The sequence below is a fragment of the Drosophila gunungcola genome, chromosome 3R, assembly GCF_025200985.1.
Source record: "Drosophila gunungcola strain Sukarami chromosome 3R, Dgunungcola_SK_2, whole genome shotgun sequence".
Lineage (NCBI taxonomy): Eukaryota > Metazoa > Arthropoda > Insecta > Diptera > Drosophilidae > Drosophila > Drosophila gunungcola.
Window position 1 is genome coordinate 8,767,138 of NC_069139.1, and position 25,734 is coordinate 8,792,871.

A 25,734-nucleotide genomic window follows, 5' to 3' on the forward strand; every position below is an offset into this window, starting at 1 on the left:
GGTGGCCAAAGTGGTGACGTCTACGGGCCGCTAAAACCGCTGCAAAAGCCAAGTCAGCCGGGATGGAAAGCCGGAGTTCGAGGAAAAAGCCAAAGTAAAAGCTTAGCTAACGCAGCTGAGCAATTTCGGTTATTCAGTGGCGTGCTAAAACATTTTTTTTGGGGTTCGAAATTATTTTACAAAGCATTTTTGGTATATCTTATGTTTTTTGTAAGATTCGTTTGGAAACTTTACAAAATCTTTACAAAATTTTATTTACTTTATTTTTCCAGAAAAATAATTTACTTTTGTATGAATTTAACTGTAGTTGTATTTCTGTAAGTATCTTTAATTCGCACCTAATGGAATTCAAGTAAACAGTTAAATTGTTAATGAAGCTAATTTGGCGATTGTCTTTTAAGGTTAGTACATTTTTGTTAGGTATTCCTTAGATTGATTTTGAAACGATTTTTTCAAGACTTAACATAATTAGTAATAGTTTTTTTTAATTTATTACTCTGATCTTAAAATGAATTTTGCTATAAAATTTTGTTGTGTTTTTGGAATGTGCATTTCTGATTTAGTTGTGCAAACATTAAACAAATTGTCAATACGCCCCATTGACGATGTCCTGCGTACTCCACTGCGGGAGCGAGCGGGACAGCAGCAGGTGCGCTTAGGGGTGCGTTGAGTGGGTGGCGGCGGGTTGCTCTTCGGCTGCTTTTTCGAGCTTTCGAGCGAGCTTTTCCTCCGCCGCGTTGCCTGACGGACATTCATAATGGCGTCCGTCGATACCGCTGGCAAACAGTTCTCAACGCGCACCGCCCCAGTGAAGTTCGTGGCAGCGCACCAAGAGCTCACACAAAAGTAATAACTAAAACTACAAGCGGAAGGAAAGCACAACAATCACCGCAGGAGGGGCACAATTACACACGGAGCAGGATTAAGGAAAACAAATTGCAGCCACCACCAAGTCAGTTTGCCAGCCGAGCAACTTGATCCTGGTTCCATTCGGAAGGCGAAAAAAACACAGAGAGTGCAGTGAAGCGCGGCGCCTATTTTCGTCACCCCATCAGCCCTTAATAGCCCCACCAAAGGACACCCCCCGAGCTGCCAGCGTTGCCCCATCGTCACCAGGAGCCAGAAGCCAGGAGAAACCCAGGAGAAACAAGGCGCTCAATCTGAACTCCATGGCAGCAGCCGCATGGAGCTGGCTGTTGGCCCCATTCCTGCTCCTCCACTTGGCCAGTGCGGGAGCGGGAGGAGGAGCAGGCGGTGTCGGACTGAGCGGTCCGTCCGTGTTCACCAGCTCCTTCCTGGTGCGCTTCCGGCGCGGAGTGGCCAACGGGTTCGCCCATGAAGTGGCCGACAAGTACGGCTTCGACAACCTAGGCCCGGTAAGTGGACTCTGCGAAAAATCAATTATTATACTGCCGACGGCCGGGTCTTTGAGGCAGGTTGCCAGCGTTTCAGGTTGACAGGCGTTAATTGCGATTGCTCGAGGAGCGCTCAAGTCTGTGTCTGTGTCTCCGTGTTTCAGTGAATGAGTGAATGAGTGTTTGTGTGGGTGACAGGAGCGTGCCGGGAATGCCAAAGGCACACCACTGGCTTTTTGCCGCCGTTTTTGGCTCTGGCATTGGCCAACTTCCGTCGGCAGAGCGGAGTTTCCGTTGCATACTGCCAGGCGCAAATTTGCGCATTGCATGCTAAACAGCCATTGCATTCGAGCCAAGGTCAAAGTGGCGAAAATAAACTTCTACACATAGTCCCACATGGGTGAAAAATATCACCATAATAGGTCAGTAATCTCACACTAAATTTGCTTCTGTTTGCAGCCTGCTGACCTGCTTTTTTCACTGCGGAAAATAAATCAAAACATACTGGATTGACCTTTTTCCCGTTAATCCCAATCTCCTCGGTTTTTAATATTATATTCATGCAAAGAAAATTTTAAATTTATCCATAACCAAATTATTCGTTTCCTTAAACTTATGTTAATCATTTAAAATGTCTAATGAGAAATTAATCGGCTTTTGCAACGACGATATATAGATTTTTAAATTTTAATAAAATTAAATCCGTTGTACTGAAACATTGATCAATTACTATTTCTCGAAGCATATTCAAATAAATAAAAAAAACAGCGCAGCTATAATTTTTTCTATTAAATCGACTCTGCTAGGGATTAGATCAATAAAATTGGCATTATTCCGACATCAATTTGCTTACTTGAGCTTTTAATTAAAATAGGTGTCGTGGTAACTATATTTACTTATTCTCAGTGCAAGACTTGTAAGAACTTTCACTTCTTTGTCGCTGAAGTGTTTTATAATCCCGACAGCACTGGGACCACGTAATGCGGCTGGCATCCGTCAAAGTTATGCATTGCCCAATCCTGTAAGCGGTTGACAGCTATGACGCGCACTTGTTGCACGGGCACAGATTGGGTAAATGTATCACTCGGTGATTGCGGGATTAATGCGAATTCAAGAGAAGAACAGACGCAATTAATTATGTACATCAATAACTACTACGGTTAGGGGAACAGGGGACAAGAGGGTCGACAAAAGGCAGGCGGTAGAACCAATTAACTCGCCTACTTCTTGGTAAGTCGATATCCAACCAGCACCTGAGGCCCCAACTCCCTTTTCCTTCCCCTTCGAGATGTCCTTGTTACCCGCTGGCTCTATTGCGACATCGATGCTGTTTGCAATGGCGCAATCTCATCTGCCCCCATCCGCAGCAAAGCTGATTGCATGCCATAGTTGCCATGGACACTGCACAAGCGTATACACGAGTCCTGTTCCAGGACTAATTGCCTCGGAATGTTTTTCTTTGCAAAGAGGAGTCGTAAAGGAATCTTTAAAAATGACTGTTGAATTTTTCCCCTTCCCAATCGCAATTAAGAATACGTATTTTCTGTCCAATTATTTTGTTGTCGGGGCTCTGGTAAATATTTATTGATTTCGTTATACCCACTCTAATCCCAAAATTATATCCTATCAGGGCTAATTGATTTTCCTGGTCGACGTTTTAAAAATAGGCACCCGACAAATGGCAGCTTGTTGGCCTTTCTGTCGGACTTCGAACTCGTTTTTAGATAATTGCCAAAAATCCCATGGCGCTGCGTGGGTGTGTTCCTTGTAATAAAATTGCGGCACATGTAGAAGTAACAAAAAACAACGAAAAACTCGAGTGAAATCTGTTGCTTTTACGTCAAACGCTATCGCCGCATACAAATCAAAATGTATCCCAAACCGAAAGTGGGTGCTTACCCAGGGCAAACTCACGGAGGGACCGGGAACACACTTTTGCTCTCATTCCAATCGATATTGCGTATACGTCCCATCTTATCTGTGGGACTTTGACGATGACTGTGTTTAGATTTTATTGCCTTTGATGTTACGACCTTATCGGCAGTAAAACGTTAGATTCAGTCAGCTATTGCCGTGCAAATCTAAATAAATCTCGTTCCCCGCTGATTGTAATTGCTGGCCCACAATTTAAATAAGAATCTGTCGAAGGCCGAGAAAGCGAAAGTCAATTTCGTGCTCAAGTAAAAACATATGCTTGCCTACTGCCCACGCAGGATTTCTGCCCACGCAGTTGTTGCGTTTAATATGAGCAGCCATGCAATATTATGCCCAGTGGTTGGTCTAGAATAATTTCCAAAGTTTTTCTTAATGCCACAAAGCGGCTCGTTGTCTTTGCAATGATTAAAAGTTTACCAACGGCCAGGCTTTGAGCCTTTGAGCATGCATAGTGGGCATGTGTTGCTTTGTGTGTACTAACTTTAAAAGCTAACAAACTTACCTGTGAGTGAGCCATGCCCTCCCGTCCGCCGCCAGTCTTCTGAGCCGCTTGTCGTTATTGTCGGGCTGTGAGCCAAATCCTTGCATAAGGCGTTAAGTCAGGACTCCCTTTGACGTGGCCAGCGGCAACAGGCGTTAGTTGTAAGCCTCCTTCCCTTGCCGTCTGGTGTTGCTCTTTGAAAAGCTCTCTTAAGTCACCAGAACAGCAGCAACAATGGGGATTGCAGCTATGTTAGGTTGTAGGTAGCTTCTTACCATAACGTTTATGAACCAACGGGGAAAAATCAGGAAAATTGTATTTCCTAAGACAAAAGTGACTTTTGAAAAGTCACTTAAATTTTGAAATTGCATTTTTACTTCATTTTTAAAAGGAAAATGTAAGGGTTACAAAAATATTGCAAAATATAATAAATAAGACATTTTTTAATAACAATTATATGACAAAGCTAAAAGTAAACTTAAAGTAATATATCTGAAAGTTACAATGTTTTCACTTTTTCAAATGGTGTTTGTACTTAATCTGTCATTTCTTTTAATTCTGTCCTTCTACTGCAGCTCATTTCTCAAGTATTTGCTTCGCTTAAGCTTGTTCTACATCTGACTCTGTCAACGCTCATCTACTATGCATAGTTTCATATTCCTCATAAATTATGCAAGAGTGTTGTGACCTTATTAAGATGCCAACGAGTACCCGTAGTTGGCCTGCATATCCGCAACTTACTACGGAATAGCAAACTTCCCATGGCCACAAAAAACCAAACCGTATTTTGTTGCGGTCGGGAAGAGTTGATCTGCGAAGACAAATGTACCAATGAATTTGCGGTCTGACTTTGGCACATTCGTCTCCGTTTGCTTATCGCTGGCTGTTTTCCTTTCATTTATTATGCCAAATGAAAAACGAGTTTACAAATTCGGTGCCCGTTCGCCCAGATGGTTGCAAATTAAAGGCACGGACATTTGTAACCCAAGGCTAGCATATGTTGGCAAATACAAGACAAACAAAGTAGGCACAGGCAAACACATCCGCCGCTGCCAGTGAAACTGCTGGACAAACAGAGACGTAGTTGGAGTTCAAGATGCCTGGCCTGGGCAAAGGTTCGCAGGGTGATGCCCCGAAAACCACAGGCACACACTCTGCCCACTTGCACACAATGCCTTATCACGTATACGCAGTGTTGTGGGCCAGGTCCAGGCGCATTATTTATTTAGTTTTAGCCCTGGAAAGCAGCTCGATGGTCCTTTGCCGGACAAAGGCTGCCTTTTGTCGGGGCCAGATGACAACACTTTCTCACAAAAGGATATTTTAAATACAACAATTGGCTAAAAGTAGTTTTGTCTGGTTGTTTTGCTCATATTAGGGATACAAATAAACAATATTGGCAAATGCTAGCTATTTTTAAAAACGATTGAACGGTATTCTTTATAAAATGTTCCGATTTAAGTTAAAACCGTACATGTGCTCCTTACACTATTTTATATTAAGGACGCACACTTTATGGACAGGATATAATAAAAGGAGCAACAAGCCGTGAAATGACTGATGAAATTTTTTGAATAGCAGCATAATTTATTTCTATATAAAAGCATTCAAATAAACTGAAATTCATTGAACCTCTTTGCAATTGCCACCCACTCTAAACTTTGAATATAACAAGTTTTTTTGCTTTTAAAGTTGCAAAGCAATTCAGCTTAGAACTTAGCATGAATCAAAGTTACTTTGACAGATTTTCAATCAATTTTGATCACACTAAAAGGTCGACAGTAGCTTAATAGCTTTACCAAAGCCACCTCACCTTAAACAGGTTACTTTTTACACTTCCCTGTGAAAATGATACGACGCAAGCCCAACATCTGGTAAATATTTGCCAGTTTTTCGTTTGCATTTTGGGATATGGTTACGCAACCTTGGCCAACGTCAGTCCCTGGGTATATAATTTGGTAAATATGTTTTTAACTATAAATATCATATTCAGAACGGGGCAGGGATTACACTAGACACAAATGCTAATTAAAAAGTTTTTGGGTCTCACACAAAGTGTCACCGAGCTTTAACTAGTTTAACTCGTAGCCTGCCTAACTTTTCTCGATGTTTTGCACGGATATTCATTTGGTGGGGGAAAAAGGGGAGGCACTAAAAATAGACAAGTTGTAAACAAGCTGCCTGGTTAGCGTGGATCAGCTCTTATAATGGAACCAATGGACCGTGCTTCTGGGTTCGCACAGATGTCTCTGTCGGACAGGTGTCGCTAATGCGCACTTCACTCCAGCTCCTTCTCCTGCTCCTGCTCCTGTTCCTGCTCCTGATTTGGCTCCTTTCGAGCGTCCTTGGCTGTCGGCCTGCCATTGCGGCTAAACAATTTAATAAATCAACACTCGAGCCAAAGTTTTGTCAAATATTTTTGCCTCAACAAAGGCAAATACTTTGAGTGCCACAAAAACGAAACCGAGGCAAGCACAAAGACCAAACGTGCCGCTTGCTTTTTGTAAATAATTAAAAACTTTTCGGCACCTCACTCCCCAAAACGTCTGCACTTGATAAACGAGTGTGTGAATAACACAATACATAATTACTTTTTTTTGCAGGTCGGGCTTTTGCGTGTGCACGCCTGCGAATGTCAAAGGTCAGTTGGTGGAAGTTTTGTTTGCCATGCGGCAAATTTCATTTCGATGAAATTAGATGAAAATCTTGAAATTTAATTAGCCAACTGCCAGCTGGCATGGCTGCAAACAATGCCCTGTCTTCAGACCATAAAATGTCGGGTCGCCAGTGTTTGCTTTGAGAAATCGCTCATACGCAATGTCTGCCCAGCGCTGGCATGTCAATGTCAACAGAGCGCAGCAGATAATTATGTTGTGTGCCGGCGGCCAAGCTGCCTCTGCCCTGATCCGAATAGGAAAGCGTCTTAAGAGCTTACAGAGGGTCGGGTCGCTTTCTAGTACCATTTCTGTGCCTTCAATTGCGTTGCCCTTACATTTGACCCAGATGCAAAAAGAGTCCAAATGCATCGTGATTAGTTTCAGCTTCCATTTGCAGCTGCAGCTTTAATTTATTTCTATAACGAGGCAGCAAAGCTCAGTGAAAGTAGAAGAAGTTTAATTCAATTCGAGAAACGTTTGCCATTGAGCCAGCCGGCAAATCAAATGCCACAAGCACGGGCACATGCCAAAAGCCTCAATCAAAGCTTATTAGTCGCGTTGTGCGCAGCTGTTTGTCTTTGCCGCATCCTGCTGAATTATTCACGAGTCCCGGCCAGGACACTCATTTGCATTTCTCCAATTTGCCACCTGCCATCGAGGTCTTCTAATTTTAAGGCTCTGCAAATTTGCATGCCATTTATTGACGACTGGATTTGTGCGGATCGCCAAGCTGTCAATCTAAACACGCTTATTTGCATTGTTTTCCCGCTTTTTCGCATTTTTGAATGGGATAAATGTGCCATTCTTGTCAGTTAAGGGAAAAAAACACTTGACGTTGCTCTTCTCTATACCATCACACTCGAATGCTATCGTTCGGGTTTCCATTTCAGCAGTCTGCACAAGTGATTTTCGCTTGTAGCAATAATTTATGCAAACACAATAGTGCAGTAACAAGCCCAACCATTATTGATTGATTAATTAATGGGAATAGGAGAGGGTTTGCGATGGAGCTGCCATTTTTCCTAATTAGCGGCGTTGCACTGAGAATCGGCGAACACATTTATCACATTGTAACTCGACTGCTATCTATATTATGTGTATGCTAGTAGTTATTGACGGCTAATGTCACTAGAAAAATTGGCCAGCTTCTGATAAAGTTACTGCGCCTGCTTTTGATAAACGGCTGCTGCTGACGTCGGTTAACTTAACCGGGCCATGGACTTACTGAGCGGATAAATTGATGAATGGTTTTTCCTCGACCGTTCAATATGCGGATACAAAAGAAATGCGACTATTGCGTAATGTCTTTTATCTGAACTGAGTTCGTATAAGCTCTTGACCACTTTTCAAAGGAGTTGGGTGGCAAATGAAGAGGGATGTTTCCCAGAAATTCAATAAATTCATTCTAAGACAAACCTTGTATTGTGATGGTATGCAGCATTATGCAATATATGCAACACTGCTTTGAACGTTGTTAAGCCGATTATTTAAATAAGTCCTAATACTTGTTAAGCTTAAAGAGTAGAACAAAAATGTGTATAGCTTATATAGCTATTTTAATAAAGCTTTCATTGCTCAAAGTATATGCAGCTTTCGGAATTTTGAGATTGAAAATGCTAATGCATGCTAATAACAAATTCTCTTTTCTTCTGCCACACATATTTTAATATGGTTGCAATGCCTAAATAAATAAAAAATTTTAAAAGCTCTTAAAGGGGACTTAAAAGCAATTCTGCTTGCTCAACTTGTTGAATGCCCACCACAGTGTGTACTGTTGCCGGCTGACCGAACAAGAATTCGATTAAGGTAAACAAAGAGAGCTGTATTAACAAGTTAAAGTCCTCATTGTGTGCACATTTGAGCTCCAAAGCACACAAACGTCCATCCGCTGATCCGCCCACTGTTGTATGCTATTTATGCAGGCACCGTGAAATATCTGCGGCATAAATACTTGGTCGTGCATATCTGGAAGCTGTCAGTGTCATGCACAGCGCAGCTCCTGATATTTTAGCTTTTTCAGCGAGTTTTTCACTCACCTTTCGTGCATTTGCGCAAGTGAAAATCCATAAATTTCTGGTGTTGACGGTCCTGGACAGATGACGTGCCACGGCGTCCTGTGGTGGCCATGATCCAGCGGCGAGCGCCCACATTCCAACCAGTGAGTGATGTAACTACACAGCTGTTGTCCCTTTGGGCGGACAAAAAGTGCGGAGGCTGTCGAGCAACAAGTGGCGAAGATGTCAACGGCTTCTCGTTAGTAAATTTGCTATTTAAATGCGGCAGCCAACTAATTATAGACACCATTTTGGCAGGCTAAGAGTGAGCAATGGCTCACATACGCAAAAAAACGAAACGTGTGGGCGCTGTTGAGCTTAAATAACTCACACACTGAGACAAAAAGGGGTGGTGAACAGCTGCCATTTTGTGTAGCTTAGTTTATTTTTGCCACACCGACTGCCAGCCCCGTTATCACCCTATGTGACACATTATATTTATAATGGCGAGCCATACGCACACATCCCTGGACAGACACAATGGCAGCTATATTGCTACATTAGATGTCGTGCTTTGTTGCTCTTAATATTTGTGTTCTGCTCCTTCCACATACTATATACATATACATTGTACATGCATACATCCCCCGCTGGAGGTTTTGTTTTTACTTTTACTTTTACTTATAATTTCACTTGCTCCCCACTGTCAAGCTCCATATGTTGTGTTCATGAAGAAGAATCCGCAAATTATGCGGGGACATCTAAAAATATGCAAGCAATTTAGCGGCATGTGGTCGACCAGATTAGTTAATTCCCTACCATTGTTCATGTGTGGTGTGGGCTCAAAAGCGCCCACTGTACGTATACGCAATGCTATCGTTATCTACATTTTCGCGTTCGCTGTTTTTTTCCGTGAGCAAAATACTTAGGAAGTCCATTAAACTGGCATTGGCCAAACAGCCAGTTGGGCAGCTGTTGCAGTACCCATTGAGTAATTTACAAACGAATTAACAGGGCATAAAAATAGCCAAACTCCCCAGGTCCACCCACTTTTCGCATTGTCAAACTGTCGACGAACTGTGATTGACAGCAGTCAACGGATTGATGGCCCTCGAGCTTCGCGGCTTGTCTGTGTTGTTTCCCAGCTTACTTGTGCGCGGCACTTGGCGCCTAAGTAAACCAGTGGTGTCCCATTTGCACCCTCACCCCTTCTCCAGTCGTCCAGTTTCGGAGGCGAAGGGTGGAGCCCTTTATTGACTGGTGGTGCCGTGGCAGTCGCTGACGTGGCTGGCTAGGAATTTATCAATTTGTGACATAAAGTCTGTAATTGAAAACCGAATTCGAGTCAAACAATTTGGGGAATATTTGTGAAAGATGTATACAGAGAAATTGGAATTTTTCATATCTTAATGCAAAAAAAAAGTAAAGGCCTCAAATAATAAATCATGAAAAGTCTTAGAACTTTTGGTCTAAAGTCTTAATCAAAATTACTTAGCCGAACTGAAATTTTTTACTCATACAATTAAATTAAATTAATTAAAATAAATAAAATCGCACAATGCAAAATTGTGCAGTGTAACTTGAAAATTATTAAACACTTTCAACGCCTACACAGAATTACGCATTTACGGCTGATCAAAGAATTTTCAGCCATTCCTTCGGCCCGATTTGTCGACCCTGGCCAAAGTTTTGAGGCCGAATTGAAAATGTTCAGACAGCGGTCAGAAAAGCCATAAACGCCATAGCAGGCAAACCAGTAGAAAGCATCCTTCCTTATACATATTTAATTTGCGAAACAGGAGAGAATCCTTAAAGCGGCCGCGTTGGCGGGTTTTGCATAAGCCCATGTTGAGGGAACTCCGACGGGTTGCAAGACCTTTGTTTAGTCACTCGATGGAAAGGTTTATACAATTAAGCACGTGTGCTTAGCGCTCCTTCCACGAAGCCTTTCAAGCCTGCATCCTTTTCATTTTCATCTGGTTAATGAGTGAAGTTATAATAAAGATTCACAGTCCGGTGGTTCCTTTTCCTGGCAAATTGATGGTATTGTCATCGCCAATAGCATTAATGTTAATGCCCCTTTATTGAGGCGCTTTTACACGAATTATGAATTGATAGCAGAGGCAGTCAACGCCGCACAGCTGCTAATTAATCACGATGTAAGCCTGAATTATGCAGGACGCCAGTCGCCCGTCCAAAAGGCGATAGCTAAACGACGCCCAGCAGCTGGCCAAGTGTCCAATAACTTAGAGATGAGCAACATGTTGCAGGCGGATTAAGAACGCACACTGGGAGAAACCAAGTGGATAATTAATGGTCTGCTCCCTTTTTCAAATATTATAACGCTTGGTTTTTAGGTATTTTACCAAGACTATATCAGCATATATGTTTATTTCGGTTATATTAATCATTGGTCTAGATAAAGGAACACTGGCTACTATTTAAATATAAATGTGTCAGAAACTTGCAATTGTTGAGTATGCAAAATGTATGCGAGTCAAAAATCTTGACTTAAGATGATTTTTTAAGTGTAGACCAAAAATAGTGGACCATTCCCAAGGGCGGCCTGTTATTGGCCAAGTGAAAGTGGGTTCGGCCCGAAGGCCCGGCACGTATTCTGTGGAAACTCGAGATGCCTTTCACTGAAATTGCAGTGGGGAAAAACGGAAAATTACTGGCTGGGTCTTGGCCATGCTACTGGCACTCAATTTACCAAAGCCAATTAACGATGATGATGTTGGAGTTGCTGCTCCTGCTCTTGCTCCTGCTCCTGCTTCTGTTGCAGCGCATGATGATTATGACTGGCAATTTAGAGCACAATTATGGGCACACACACACTGTAACAGAATGTGTGAGGAATAGCTGGGGCAAAACTCAATTAGAGCGCAATTACGGGTAACGCTTCTAGGCGCAAAACAAGCAGGGCATTAATGTGTTTTCCTCAATTAAAATGCCACGGCATCTAATGAAATGTTGCCATGCATTCTGGACTCTTTACAGCTGGTCGGCGCCGATGGACACGAGTATCATTTCAAGCACCGGACCCTGCCCCACGCCCGTTCCAGAAGGAGTCTGACGCACACACGGGCCCTCAAGAGCCATCCAGCGGTGAGTACGTGGCAATGCCGTGAATTCTTTCAAGGCCGAAAGGGAAACTGCACACAGCCTGCCACACTTATTGCTAGTTCACGCGAAAATAAGGTAGAAACGTGCTCAATGCATCGGAATGCATACAAACAGGAAATTAAATATTCATTGGGTACTTTGAAAAACGTTCACAAACTGTTTACTTACAATTTCAAGGTCAGCATGATTTGTTTTTTTTTGTACAAATAGTTTTAAAGTATTTAAAGTTTTAATAATAATTATTTTGTTGTTACTGTGTTGATCATAGTTAGTAACATATTTGGTATAATAAGAAAGTCAAAGTCAAAGTCTGTAATAAATTAATTGGTTTTAGAAACTTGTCAGCATTTAACTACTTATGAATTTATAAAGTGCAGTAAAGGAATCTTTGAATTTTTAATTTACTGTAATTGCTTACTAAAAATTCCTATTATTTAGTAAACATATTTATGTAAAGTTGTTTTCTCTTTCTCCTGGATAGCTAGTTTTTAACTATCACATAAGATACGTTTTCTGAGCCACTTAGGTTACATTATTTTGTAAAGTAGAAATAAGCCAGGAAAATTAGGATAGTATCAAGAAAGAGATAATTTTATGTTCGGTGTAAGTAGGTTGGCACGTAACATTGTTTGTTGCTCGCACAAATGCAAAATGCCAGAGTTCATGCCCCAAGTTCCCAAAATAGTTTGCACCGGACATTGATTGCCGTTCTGCATAACGGACATCGATTGCATTGCGATTGGATGTGCATTTGTCCATTTGTCGATTTGTCCACCGGACTGGAACGTGCCATTGGGCCGTTGACGGTAATCGGCGTGCCAAATGCAAAAGACAAACAGAGGGTGCACTGGGCAGGACAATATGGAAATTGGCATGGAAACTAGGTCGTTTCGTTCTTGTTCGCAGCTGTTTGCACAGCTTTAGAGTGACAGACATACACGCATAGCAATGACCCGCATGCTAAAGACTTACATAGAGTTCGGCCTCTATGACAAATGGGCCCCACCCCCTTTGTGGTTACCATTCCGACCTTAACACTAATGGGATCCCCATTCTGCAGGTGCACACGGCCGTGCAACAGCCGGGATTCAAGCGGGTTAAACGGGGTCTACGGCCGGCAGTGCCCGCCATTCACGGCATGAAGTTCGACCTGAAAGTGAGCGAGGCCAACAGGATTGAGGAGGAGCCCACCGACCCGTACTTCCCCATGCAGTGGTACCTCAAGAACACCGGCCAGAACGGCGGCAAGGTGCGGCTGGATCTGAATGTGCAGGCCGCCTGGGCCCAGGGCATAACCGGGAAGAACGTGACGACGGCCATCATGGACGATGGTGAGTATTTTATTTTCGGAATGGCCACATTAAATCCAATCGACTGGTTTATCAACTTTTCATTTTATTGCATTTGCTGCCCAGGCGTGGACTACATGCATCCGGATCTGAAATTTAATTATGTGAGTACTGCGTACCCCACACACGAAAAGCTGGAAACCATTTCAATTTACTATGACCGTTGCGAGCTTTTAATTAAATTCTGGCTTACTGCACATATCAGTCGCAAATGTGGAGATATTCATAGCCAACAATTGCTGGATTGAGGTTCTATATATATACGATTTAATTTAGCCTCTGAGCTTCTCAACAACAGACTGTTGAAACCCTAATGGGAATAAAAAGTTTGCTGGAAATTGAAGCTGAAAGCGTAAACTTTTCCTGACATTAAAACTTTCCACCATCATTATTGTCAAAGTGCTTATCTGCCATGCATATTTAACCAGCTCTACCGAATGGTCTAGAGTGTAGCAGAAGCCAAATATACATGCTACGAAATAAATTGAACAATTTTCCACAAAGCTTACCGCACACTCTGCTCACATGTGTTGCCGCTTTTTATACGGATTCACCTACTCTTTTTCAGAACGCCGAGGCCAGCTATGACTTTAGCAGTAACGATCCCTTTCCGTATCCCCGGTACACCGACGACTGGTTCAACAGGTAAGGGCATTCCCTTGGTCAGGACTCGTAGAAAATGTCCTTGATAGCCTAATGGAATTTATAAGATGATTTGCTTATGTCACATGATTTAACTGGAATTTAGAAGTTGATGGGCTAAGCTGCCCTTTCTTCTGTGCTGCACAGCAAACTTTTACTAATTGAAAGTCAGTTGTGGCATTAAGAGCTATTTGCTGTTGAGACCCGAGAGTTTCATTCATTAAGCACCTTAGCTGCTCACTTGCTAGTTTGTTGCTGTGCGTCGGCTAATAAAACGCACTACGTAATGGATGGAGAATCGTCTGTAAATGTTTAACCCCCACTGTCTTTTGCAGCCATGGAACTCGCTGTGCCGGCGAGGTGGCTGCTGCCAGAGATAATGGAATTTGCGGCGTTGGCGTTGCTTATGACAGCAAAATCGCAGGTAAGTGGCTTTAGCATATTCCGCTGAATAAATATATATGCGTTTACGCGAGTTCCTGACCTTGAAGGTTTTGGGCTGATAAATCGCATTAGGCATACACAACGTAATCCGCGAAAAGCAGGCTGATTCAATTGGCAGCTACACAAAGATATGTGCGTTATTAAATGGAAAGTTCATGGAGCGCGTTCTGTCATTGTAAATTGTAAATGGTAAATTGAGTTTCCAAAAATATGTCACATGAGCTGGGGAAATTCGCGCTTTTTCCCCGGTGAATTGGAAGGCAACAAGTGTGGTCGCAAATCCGGCGCTGTTATCTGTCATTTTTATCGCCCGCCAGGGAGAAATCATGTGAAAAATCGGGAAAATTTCGAGCAACCACAGACGGAGCCGGAAAATGCAGTGCAATTTTTACGATCGCCATAAAACGCCAAGTGAAAGTGACGGGTGGCGGGGGTCGTATAAATATTGATTTATAATTTCCGCCATTAGATTTAATGCATACTTATCGCCCTCTCCGCAGGAATTCGCATGCTGGATCAGCCGTACATGACGGACCTAATCGAGGCCAACTCCATGGGCCACGAGCCGCACAAAATCCACATCTACAGTGCCTCCTGGGGTCCCACTGACGACGGCAAGACGGTCGATGGACCCCGGAACGCCACCATGCGGGCGATAGTCCAGGGCGTCAATGAGGTATGGATGAATACGGTCCAGTCCCCGGAATTTATGGCTAATCTTTCTCGACACCCGCAGGGACGAAATGGCCTGGGCAACATCTACGTTTGGGCCTCCGGCGACGGCGGCGAGGAGGACGACTGCAACTGCGACGGCTACGCCGCCTCCATGTGGACCATTTCCATTAACAGCGCCATTAACGACGGCCAGAACGCCCACTACGACGAGAGCTGCAGCTCCACGCTGGCGTCCACGTTTAGCAACGGTGCCAAGGACCCCAACACGGGCGTTGCCACCACGGACCTCTACGGCAAGTGCACGACCACCCACTCGGGAACCAGTGCGGCGGCACCCGAAGCAGCGGGCGTCTTCGCCCTGGCCCTGGAGGCCAAGTGAGTATTCCTGCCCTCACCCTGCCTCCCTAAAATTGATACACTCAAAAGCTAGTGGACCCCAAAAAGTCTTCAACCATCCCTAATTAGGTAAAAGTGAGTGCAAGCTAGTTGTCCTGATAAAGAAATCCTTGAAGTTATTATTGATAGGCTAGTTTTGTAAGTAAATTTATAAAATAAATATTTTTCGATTATTCAAGATCATGTTTCAAAGATTTTTTAAGTAACGTACGGAAAGAACTATCTTCTATCTATTTTCTATTAAACCAACTGCTTAGATTCTCAAACAACATTTTTAATTTTCACATAAATACATTGAAACCTTATTTAAAAAATTAAAAAAAAAAAACATTTTTTTTAAATACTACTCTTAACATTTTCGCTACATATTTTATTCTTGTGTACTAAGCTTAATTAAATTTGTATCATCCTTTAATTATACGATTTCTTGATAAAGAAATATAACATATATTGTGTATAGTTGATCTCGTTATCAACAAATTTCATAAATTTCTAAATCATTTTTAAAACTTCCCTGTTCGTTTTTTAAATATTGCTCAGGGGTTTCAACAAATATTTTGTTATGTGACATTTTAATAATTTGATCCAAAAACTGAAATTATTTTAAAATATAAATGCCATAGGTTACTTTTTGCAAAAGGTCCAAAATGCCGTACCCTTTTTCCCAGTGCACTCTTTCTGACACTTTATGAATTTATGCTAATCCCACTTCAACCTACGCATCATTTCAGTCCGCAGCTGACTTGGCGCGACATCCAGCATCTGACGGTGCTGACGTCGAAGCGCAACTCGCTGTTCGATGCCAAGAACCGCTTCCACTGGACAATGAACGGCGTGGGCCTGGAGTTCAACCACCTCTTCGGATTCGGCGTCCTAGATGCAGGGGCCATGGTAACGCTATCCAAGCAGTGGCATGCAGTGCCACCTCGATACCATTGTGAGGCGGGCGAGCTTACCCAGCCACAGTGAGTAAATTGCGGACTACTTCCTGGCCTAAACCAGCTTAACCTCTTATTGCCCGCTATTCCAGGGCCATCGTAATGGGTCGCTCGCTCTTTTGGGAGATTAAAACCGATGCCTGCAAGGGCACTGACACGGAGGTCAACTATTTGGAGCATGTCCAGGCGGTGATCTCGGCGAATGCCTCTCGACGAGGAGACCTAGAGCTGTTCCTTACATCGCCCATGGGAACCAAGTGAGTGTCTTAGCTAGAAATTAAATGAAAGTCTTATAAATAATATATATAAATATATATTTATATATGTATATTATATATGTATATATATAAATATATAAATATATATATATTTGTTTATAAAATTAAACACATAATATTAAAGTCGATTTGTTTCCCCACAGATCAATGATTCTGTCGCGCCGCGCCAACGATGACGATCACCGCGATGGCTTCACCAAATGGCCCTTCATGACCACCCACTCGTGGGGCGAGTATCCGCAGGGCACCTGGAAACTAGAGGTAGTAATCGATCTACTCGATTTGTTCAATGTCACTAAACTAATCGTTAAACAGGCACGCTTCAACTCGCCGCAAACCCGGCACGGCAATCTGCTGGAATGGTCCTTGGTGCTCCATGGCACCAAGGAGGCGCCCTACCGCACCCTGCACCCCTCTTCGCCGCACTCCAAGTTGGCCATCGTGAAGAAGGCGCACGAGGACAAGAAGATGAAGTAGGGGGTCGGGTCCAGATAAACATCCGCGTAGCGACGTCCATTAGGCAGCTTGGCGTTTTATCAACGAGTTTAGTGTGAGGTTCAATAAAAGTGCTGGCTGTGTTTTATTTTGGAATAGGATTGATTGAGATTAAACAATTGATTTCATTGCGTTTTTCCTCTTTGTAATTTCGAATATTTGCCATTCGAATTGAATCTGTCGAACTGAAAGTTCATTTAAGCAAAGAACGTTGTTTATCGTTTCCCTTTGTGTAATTAGTTTTCTTATTTGGCGAGCTAGCGCCCAGGGTGCCACACAAGCCATTCGATATCATTTTATTTGCGGTTTTAACTATTTCTGGAAATTGAAAAGCGCACACTTACCACAGAGGAAAAGGAATACAAAATCCTGCACTCAACGTTATGACCTGTTGAGTGTCCCAGCTAACTATGTAGTGAATATCAATGATAAACCACAATATTAGAACAAGGAAAACAGGTATAGGAGGTATTCGAATGCGTAGCAAGGCGATAGTGCGGGAAATAGAGATATAAACAAGATCTAGAACAAAGAAACAAAACAAAAAAGAATCCAGGATAAACCCTATGTAAATGTGTAATATCTATATGTATACATACCCTATCTTTAACTGCGTCCTATGCCGTTAGACTCTTAAATCTATCTAGTATAAAATACAAACCAAACAAAGTATATACATGTATTTTAAAGCTACGTCCTTTGTTTTCCATACTATATACTTGTATACACTAATATACCTACATGCATATACATATGTACTTAAAGGAAACTTAGCAAAAACATAAAATGTTAATCCCATTAATGCGGAACAAGTTTGTCGCTTCACTTTGGTTGCAAGCCGAACTCTGCTTTTATTTCGCGACTCGTACGTGTGAAATGCATTTACATACATAGTTTTCCTTTCAGTTTCTTTCGGGGGCCAAAAAAACCACAACATAGTAACATTAGGTGGTGTGAAACCGGATTCACAAGCGATTGTAACGTAAAACGGAGCGAGTGTTATGAAAAAACATAAACAAATGTTAAAGTACAAGTGCAGAGCCTTTATCGGTGAGCAGAGAGTTTAGCACGTAACGTCAGATACAGATACAGATTGTTTTACCTAGTCTAATAACTGAGATAGAGCGCATTGTTAAAGTTTGTCGATAATGTGCGAGAGAAATGAATATAATTATATATACAGAACCATATTTGAAGTATATACATGTGTAATTATTAATCAAAATCCACATGCAGAGGTGTTGGCGGAAACTGTGGCATAACCATTATATACATACACCGAATATTTACTAAATATGCATAATTGTATGATACATATATACCAAAAGAATAAACGCAAAATGTATCTTATGTGGATGTTAAGTTGATCTTTAATGTTGTAGATACAAAGCAGTAGCTCACAGTAGATGCACCGTACAACTCAAAACAATATCAATATGTGTGAATGCTCGATGTTCAGTGCATCAAACAGCGATATATAATTGCATACCTAATGATTCTCCATAGCGCTCAATTTGCTTTTGTCTTTTGGTGCGGTTTTGACATTTCCATGTAATTAAACAGACAGAGAATTTAATTTTGTAAATAAAAGTTAAGAAAAAACGGATTTAATGTGTTTGGTTGTGGGGGAACTTGTGACTTATGTGAATTTGATCTGTACCATGAACAATTTTTTCCAAATATTCGAAACGGGTTTCTAACATTGCGAATATATTTTATAAGGTATTTTTCAAGAATTCGGTAATTTTCGGTTTTTTTTTTTGAGTGCAATGGTGTATGCTTTAAAGCTTAATTTTATGCTTTTCTACACGCCCTGCTTGTGTACAGGGAACTCTCCAAAATTTACTAACAAGCTTTTAATAATTTCATTTACAAGCTTTCTGTACAAAGCTTATTTATACAAAGGAGATTCCTTAGAGCTTTTTCTCATTACACCCTGCTGGGGAATCAAATGACCACACGTTATATACGTTTTATTTATATCAAGAACATCAATTAATTATGAAACACTATTTTGGCCATGTCCCGGACACGCTTTCAAAATATAATTAATGAAAGCCAATTAATATGCCAGAATGAGCATGTAAAAGCTGCAGGCTGTGGGGTTAAGGGATTACTGCCATGCTGAGGCTCACTATACGAAAAAATATTCAATATGACGCAATATCTGGGAAATATTTCTTACCTTTTTCCTCTCGTATCTATTTAATTGCAGGTGATTTATAGTTTTCCCACTTAACATATATTCTAATATGGGCCATGCTAAATTTGCACTATTGTGTGAAAAAGGGCAACAGTTTTAATTGTTGACTCAACTAATTGCGCGATATCCGCCTAGAAGTCGGTTTCTTGGCGGGCGTGTCCTGCCGGCTTTTTGCTGCTCCGTTTGTTTGTAGCCGGAAATATTTATTAACTAGAAATTGCATAGCACAAAGGCAACAAGCAGGCCGCAGGAAGGAAGGAAATGGGCAAACATGTGACGCACCCCCAGGAGCAAATACATAAGCACACACACACACACACACACAGCCAGCGACGCGATGGCGTATACACAACGCAACGTGTCGAATACGTGTTGTTTTTAGGCCTTCATAAATCATCTGGCTGCGGGCATATGATAAATTGTCATACTAATTGTTTTTGGCGTCCAAGACAGGCCGCGTAGAAACGTGGCCACAAGAAAAGGCAGGTCCGAGTTGTTCTCTTAGTCGTGTTTTTTAAAATATCCGGTGTGAGCCATTTTCCAGGCCATTTACTTGCTCCCTGTCAAATATCGCTCATCATTTGGCATTTCAGTTTGGCAATTCCAGCAATGGAGTCACCTAAAATCCTCTTCATTTCAACTTAGGGCCCCATTAGTTCAGAGGCTCTCTGGAACCATCAATCATAATTAGCAGGCGATATCATGGGCCCATCGATGGCCACGATGATCAAGGGCGTTTGTCACAAAACAAGACAACAAAAAAAAGAGATGTAACTGGGAAGCTATTTGGTTACACGCTCGGTCAATATGCAGAAATGTTACGTTTTTACATGGTAACAAGTTTTTGATTTATGACACATTTATAGTGACAGCTTGCCCGCTTTTGGGTCAGTTGGGCGTCGCCAGCGTCCTCTTTCCCAAAAAACAGCTTCCCCGGGAGCAACAGGTTTTGGCAGTTGCCATCGTCGTCATCGTTTCTGTTTCTGTTTCTTTTACTCTTACTCTTGACCACTTTCTTTTGGCTCGTACATGTCTGCGGGACAAACAAAGTGTTTGACACTTTAATGAACTGCCAGGGGTCGCGTGTGTGAGCAGTTCATTAATATTAATGCCCCGGGTGCTCTGTTTTCGGTTTTCTGTTTTCTGCTTTCTTGCTGGAACTTGTTTGCTTGCGAAATTCGTATAGCAATGCGCTCTGGGCAAGACACAAATGTCAATTGCCGGCTATTAGCTAATATTTGGTAATTGCTCTTTAATTGAGCACCCTGTATCGATAGTTCTGTAACGTGTAGTCCCTTATTGTGTGTAATAACGGTCTGCTGACCTTTGACCACTTTTGGGGTAGATACCACATACCAGATACCAGATACCGGCCGATCTGTTCCTTTTAATGCTGTCATGATTTGTGTTTTTGGCGCCCCACCTAATGGCCCCGATTATCTGACGGTAATTGCTGTTGCTGCCGCCCCTGGGGAATTGGTATGTGTACCGCCTGCCGTTGCTGCTGATGTCATGATTTATTACCATTGCCCCAAGTCCCGCGCACACGTGCCCTAAAAAAAATTTTAATTAACAGAACAGCCCCCGTCGCACTGCCAATCACTGCGATTGGTCCTATAAATAAATCTTATCATCCTACGACTTTTGACGTTGCCAAATTGTTACTGTCATTGTTTGGCCCTAGTTCTGTTTGTCTTTTGTGCAAAGATAAACAGTAAACAAGGGCCCCATCACCAGAACAACGAACAACGAACTACGAACAACAGGAATCCCGGCAACTCAGCCGAACTGATACCTTCATTGGCCCCGGGCAGTTTGTTTACTTACGGACACGCAGCTTTTTGCGGGTGTCATTGTCAATAGGCTGATAGGTTTTACCCCTCCTTGCAAAACGTCCTCCTGAAGCACCTTTCGTGGCCCCCAACTTTTGCATGGCAACAAATTAAATGAATTCGTTGGTGCCAATGGGCAAAATGATTAAATTAGAAGAGCCTTTTGCTCGGTTTCCCCTCGAGGCGGTTCCAGGATTTCATTTGGCCTTTAACAAATTATGCATATTTATAAATGTAAACTGGCCCCTGGCCACTGGCCACTGGCCGCACGGAGTTGCCCACGTCCACGGCTCAGGATGATGGGCAGCCGTCGGCAGCTGTAGTCATTCTTGATGTATGACTCCTCATTATGCGCATAAATGGGCATTGTTTGGGCCTGGCCGAGAAGCCTGGCCTGTTGCTCCTGGCCATAGGTTGTCGGCCAGGGCCAGCCCAGCCTGTCTGATGGAATGTTCTGGTGATTTAGGCCTATAAATCTGAACCAGACAATGCCGTGCACCGAGCGGAAAACTCATACCCTACACGTGCTCATTAAGAATGCATTTATAAGCAGTCTGATATGTTTGCAAACCCTTTTTAAATTCAAATAAAAATAAATTGTGATTATATCAGAGATAATGGCTTATAACAGTGCCAAGAACATATATATATCCCTAAAAAATACTTTAAAGAACTTTTTCGTATTTATGGAGGCCTCTTGCCCACTCAAATCACATCTTAAAGTTTCAGTAAATCAATTTGGCATACATTTTCAAAAACCTGTTGGTGTCTTTAAGCTAAATTCATAATTTGAGATATATATAAGACGGTTAGGTATCAGAACTTTTTTCGGTGTGTATCTTAACTAGTTTATGATGATTTCAATTGGTAGCTCGAACTTTGGTCAGACCGCCTTATCAATTAGAGCATATCGTCAGCATCGCACACACAACACACATAAACACTCTCGAGATTTATGTGCAACAATCAGAACAATTAACCGGCCCAGAAACTGTTCAGCCGCAGAAGTTAGTCTGTGTGTGTCTATTTATTGCTAAATATTGTTTATGCATGTGTTTTGCCTGTGTACCAGTCATACCTAATTAAAGGCAGTTGTTGTTGTTGGGTAAACAGAGGCAATGTGTGAAGATTTCTTGGCCAGCTTGGGGAATATTCCCTTATTGAGCTTTGCTCTTTGGCCAAATAGACAAACACTATGCAGCCACTGTTGCTGTCGATACTCAAGCGATGACTGACGATATTGATGGACTCTATGATGAGGTTAAAAGCGAGCTTTGGACTGGGTTCATAACCTGCCGCAAAAAAATGCAAATCGCAATCGCTCGGCTAATTAATTAATTATGCACATTTTGCACAGTTGTTGTGGCGAAAAGCGTCTTTGATGTCCGACCGCCCAAACACGAGTAGTTCCGCAGATTTATGTAAGACAAGCTACGCCCTTAGGTTGCATGGTCGCCAAAACAGGTTGAGTGCCGAACCCAGGTCCCGTAACCCGAGACGGGGTTTTGTGTCAACGCTTAAAAGCTCATTTATCTCCGATTAACTATTGACTGTTGCCAATGTGCGCATGCGCAGCTCGAGAGTTGCAGCAACCGCAGATGAAACGGAAACCGATGCGATCGCGATTCCGATAGCCAAGTCAAATCAAAAAACGCTGCCACATTGCAAGCCCATCATTTGTCATATTTCCAATTTCCCATTTGGCGAGCTCGTATAAATATCATCGGAATGCAAACGATAAACGTCAGTTAGCGAGCTTAAAGAGTGGTAAACGGATCCTCATCACTAGCCATCAAATACTCCTGCCCAAGATGCGCGGATTCCTGGTAAGTAATTAAAGTTATGGAAAAACCACTAAGTGAATATAATGAAATGAAATGACATTCAGTTCGAAAGTGAAAAGAAAGTACGTTAAGAGTGTTTGAGTGATTTATGTCTTTATTTAAAAGGTAAAAATAGTTAATCTATTTAGAGCTGACTCAGGCCTTAAATTTAAAGAGTAATGAATCTAGAAATTTTAAAAAATCGAATCGAATCGATATATTTACTTAAAGAGTTTATTAACTGGAGAGTAAAACAAATAAATTTTTGTTTTGGATTTATACAATTATAAATATGTAACAATTAAAAACCAGTAAAACTTTTATACTGAACAGGATTATATATAATTTGTTTGTTACTCTCACAGTATATTGGGTACTAAATTTTATTATTTATCCAACTTTCAGTTACTTTGTTTTATCGCCTCCGTTTCGGCGGCCAAACTGGGCTACAATTACCAAGCTGCTGCTAGCGACCGACGATTTGCCGGACTCATCGATGCCGAGGCCACAGGATTCAGTTCTACACCCACGCATCAGCAGCAGCAACTGGTGCAGCAGGAGTCGCAGCAGCAGCGGCAGCAGCAGCAGCAGCAGCAGCAGCAACAGATTCCTGCTGCTGCGGATGAGTTCAGCAAGGAGTTCTTCACTTATGCCGCTCCCGAGGAGGAGTTTGCGGACCGCGAGGCCACCGAGCACATTGCCAGCATGCTGAAGCGCAACCTGCGCGTGCTGTTCATCAAGTCGCCGGAGCACCACGGTCTCACCAACGCTGCCCTCCAGTTGGCCAAGCAGGCCAGTGAGCAGAGAACGGCCATCTATGTGCTCAGCAAGCAGGCGGATATTGGCCAACTGGCCCAGCGACTGGCCACTGAGAACCAGGCCCAGAGCCACAAGCCCGAGGTGCACTTCGTCAAGTATCGCACACCCGAGGACGCGGTGCGGGCCCAGCAGCTTATCCAGCAGCAGTTCGACTCCTTGGGCGGCAGTTCCCGCAGCTCCGACGAGGGCGTGGCACCAGTGCTGGACTTCAGCTCAGCGCCCGCTGCCATTAATGTCCAGGAGCAGAATGATGCCCAGAACCAGGTCCAGGCGGTCACGCCGCTCACGAAGTATTTGCCAGCGGCACTGCTGCGCAGCAAATAGACAAAGTAAATTATATTAATAAACTTAAGTCCTTATTATAAATCCTAGAAATATATAGAATGATACAGAAATGAAATGCTTTTTACTTAAAGTTTTACAGAAGTTTAAGCCAAAAGAGTAAACTGTCGCCCTCTTTTATTTTTTAAGTTCAAGGTAAAACAACAACTGCTTTCAAAGAACACATCAATTACCGAAACTGAAAAGTTTTGTGAATATTTTACTAATATAGCTTAGATGCCAAATAAGTTTAGGCCAGCAAACAGCATTTATATAAATTGATTCGTAAATTAAACAACCTATTTTAACATTTATTTCAGATTCTTACCTGTAAAATTACATACATACTATACAACTATGGATAGCTATCTCGATTAATTTTAAATTACTAGTAAAGTTGCCTAAAAAGTCTCAATTAATTATTATGCTTTATTTCTAACCCAGTAAAAGGGGAACTCTCCGGACCAAAAACTTTAAACTAGAGCTTTGCTCCGTTTACCTTTTATTAAGACCCATATTTTAATATTGCATGCTTTTAGTGCCTTATGTGAAACTTCAAACAGAGATTGTCAGTTCATGCTGGTGCATAATACGACTTAACGAGCTGAATAACTCGCAGTTATGAGTCACTGAAGTTTGCCCTTTTAGCGCTGTTAAATTGAGAAAGAAAAAGAAACTGGAATGTCATTGACAGACGCTTAACCACGAGCACTGACAGCTTTAATGTGAAACTTTAAAGACGATTATCTTGCGAATACAATATGCAGCAAGGGGCAGGAACCAGCTGGTTTCCTCCCAGCCACTTCCTGGCCACTCAAGGACCCACCCCCGTCGAGCATTGTTGCCGGTGGCCAGGGAGATCCTGTCATGTGCCTTACTTTTCCTTGCCCTCCTTTAGTGCGAGGACGTCGAGAACGATTCTGATTCCTATCTCGCATGTTCCTGTCATATTTCATATTTTAAGTGCCCCCGGGCAGATGGCAACCAGGCCCCACAATCATGAATAATTTTTTAATATAATAATAATTTCGAGTATTGAAAACAATTTACAGTTTCCCATGCTAATGGGGGCCCCCAGGGTCAAAGATTGATAAAATATAAAAAATGTCCTGTCGTTAGGGCTAATTAGGGGGCCGTCTAGCGGCGACTGGCAGGTGAAATAGGTAAAACACATGCGGCCTAGTTCGAATTTCAAATGCGTGTCTATTTATGGCCAAGACGTTTTCTTTTCGCCAGGTTTCGCTTTAAGACACACAGTCTAGGGTTTCGCTCTCTGTTTATTTAGAGGGATTCAATAACAATTGCCGTGGGTCTGACATTAGCTATGTATGCGGTGGCGTAATTTCCAAGAAACGCGATATAAAAGCACACAAAAAAGGAGCGGAGTGCTCGTAGAAATAAAATGTACGGGCTATAAAATAAAGTGCGGGCAAAATGTCTGCCATTTGGCCTGGTCCAGTGAGAAAGCGTCTATATTGTCTATATCGGATTAAAGCGAAATTCTTATTCAATTAATACAAATGACTGCTGCAGGATGGTCAGCGCCATGGCCATAACTTGCCCAAGGGGATTGGGGAAATGGAGGAGAAATTTTGTTTCCGCTTGCTTTTGCAATTTAATTAAACAAACAGTTGGCGCTGCGGTTGAGAGCAGCGGCAGGAGCAGCAACAGAGCACATATCAGAGTATTGGCCACGGGGAAATGTAATTTGCAGGACGACAGCAACAACTACAATCGAAAGCTGCAAAAATTGCCAAGTGTCGACGTGTTGCCGACAGCTCAAATCCATTGTGAAAAACTGTTATCGTTTTGGGTGCTCCGAGGGGTTTTTGCCTCTCTAAATTTAATTGTCCGGGGTTGAGGTTGCCTTCTGCGCCTGGCGGTGTTGCATATCGATTATTTTTAATTGCTCTTTGACATATCCCCAGTCCGCCCTTGGGGACATCTAAACAAGTAATTAGTTCGCCAATG

At 42.4% G+C, this 25,734-nt stretch overlaps 2 protein-coding genes across 2 annotated transcripts; both read left to right on the top strand.

Moving 5' to 3' along the window:
* The first annotated feature begins 744 nt into the window (after positions 1-744).
* On the top strand, positions 745-18,115 carry LOC128264355 (neuroendocrine convertase 2). The gene is made up of 12 exons (XM_052999794.1): positions 745-1,376; positions 11,423-11,530; positions 12,609-12,879; positions 12,964-13,001; positions 13,466-13,542; positions 13,875-13,963; positions 14,484-14,659; positions 14,720-15,033; positions 15,786-16,019; positions 16,085-16,249; positions 16,414-16,531; positions 16,586-18,115. The coding sequence occupies exons 1-12, from the start codon at positions 1,170-1,172 to the stop codon at positions 16,745-16,747; spliced, it is 1,959 nt and encodes a 652-aa protein (XP_052855754.1). The 5' UTR covers positions 745-1,169; the 3' UTR covers positions 16,748-18,115.
* A 4,284-nt stretch (positions 18,116-22,399) lies between these two features.
* On the top strand, positions 22,400-23,828 carry LOC128261663 (AP2-associated protein kinase 1). The gene is made up of 2 exons (XM_052995453.1): positions 22,400-22,626; positions 23,029-23,828. Exons 1-2 carry the CDS (start codon positions 22,612-22,614, stop codon positions 23,764-23,766), a joined length of 753 nt encoding a protein of 250 aa, XP_052851413.1. The 5' UTR covers positions 22,400-22,611; the 3' UTR covers positions 23,767-23,828.
* The last annotated feature ends 1,906 nt before the right edge of the window (positions 23,829-25,734 follow it).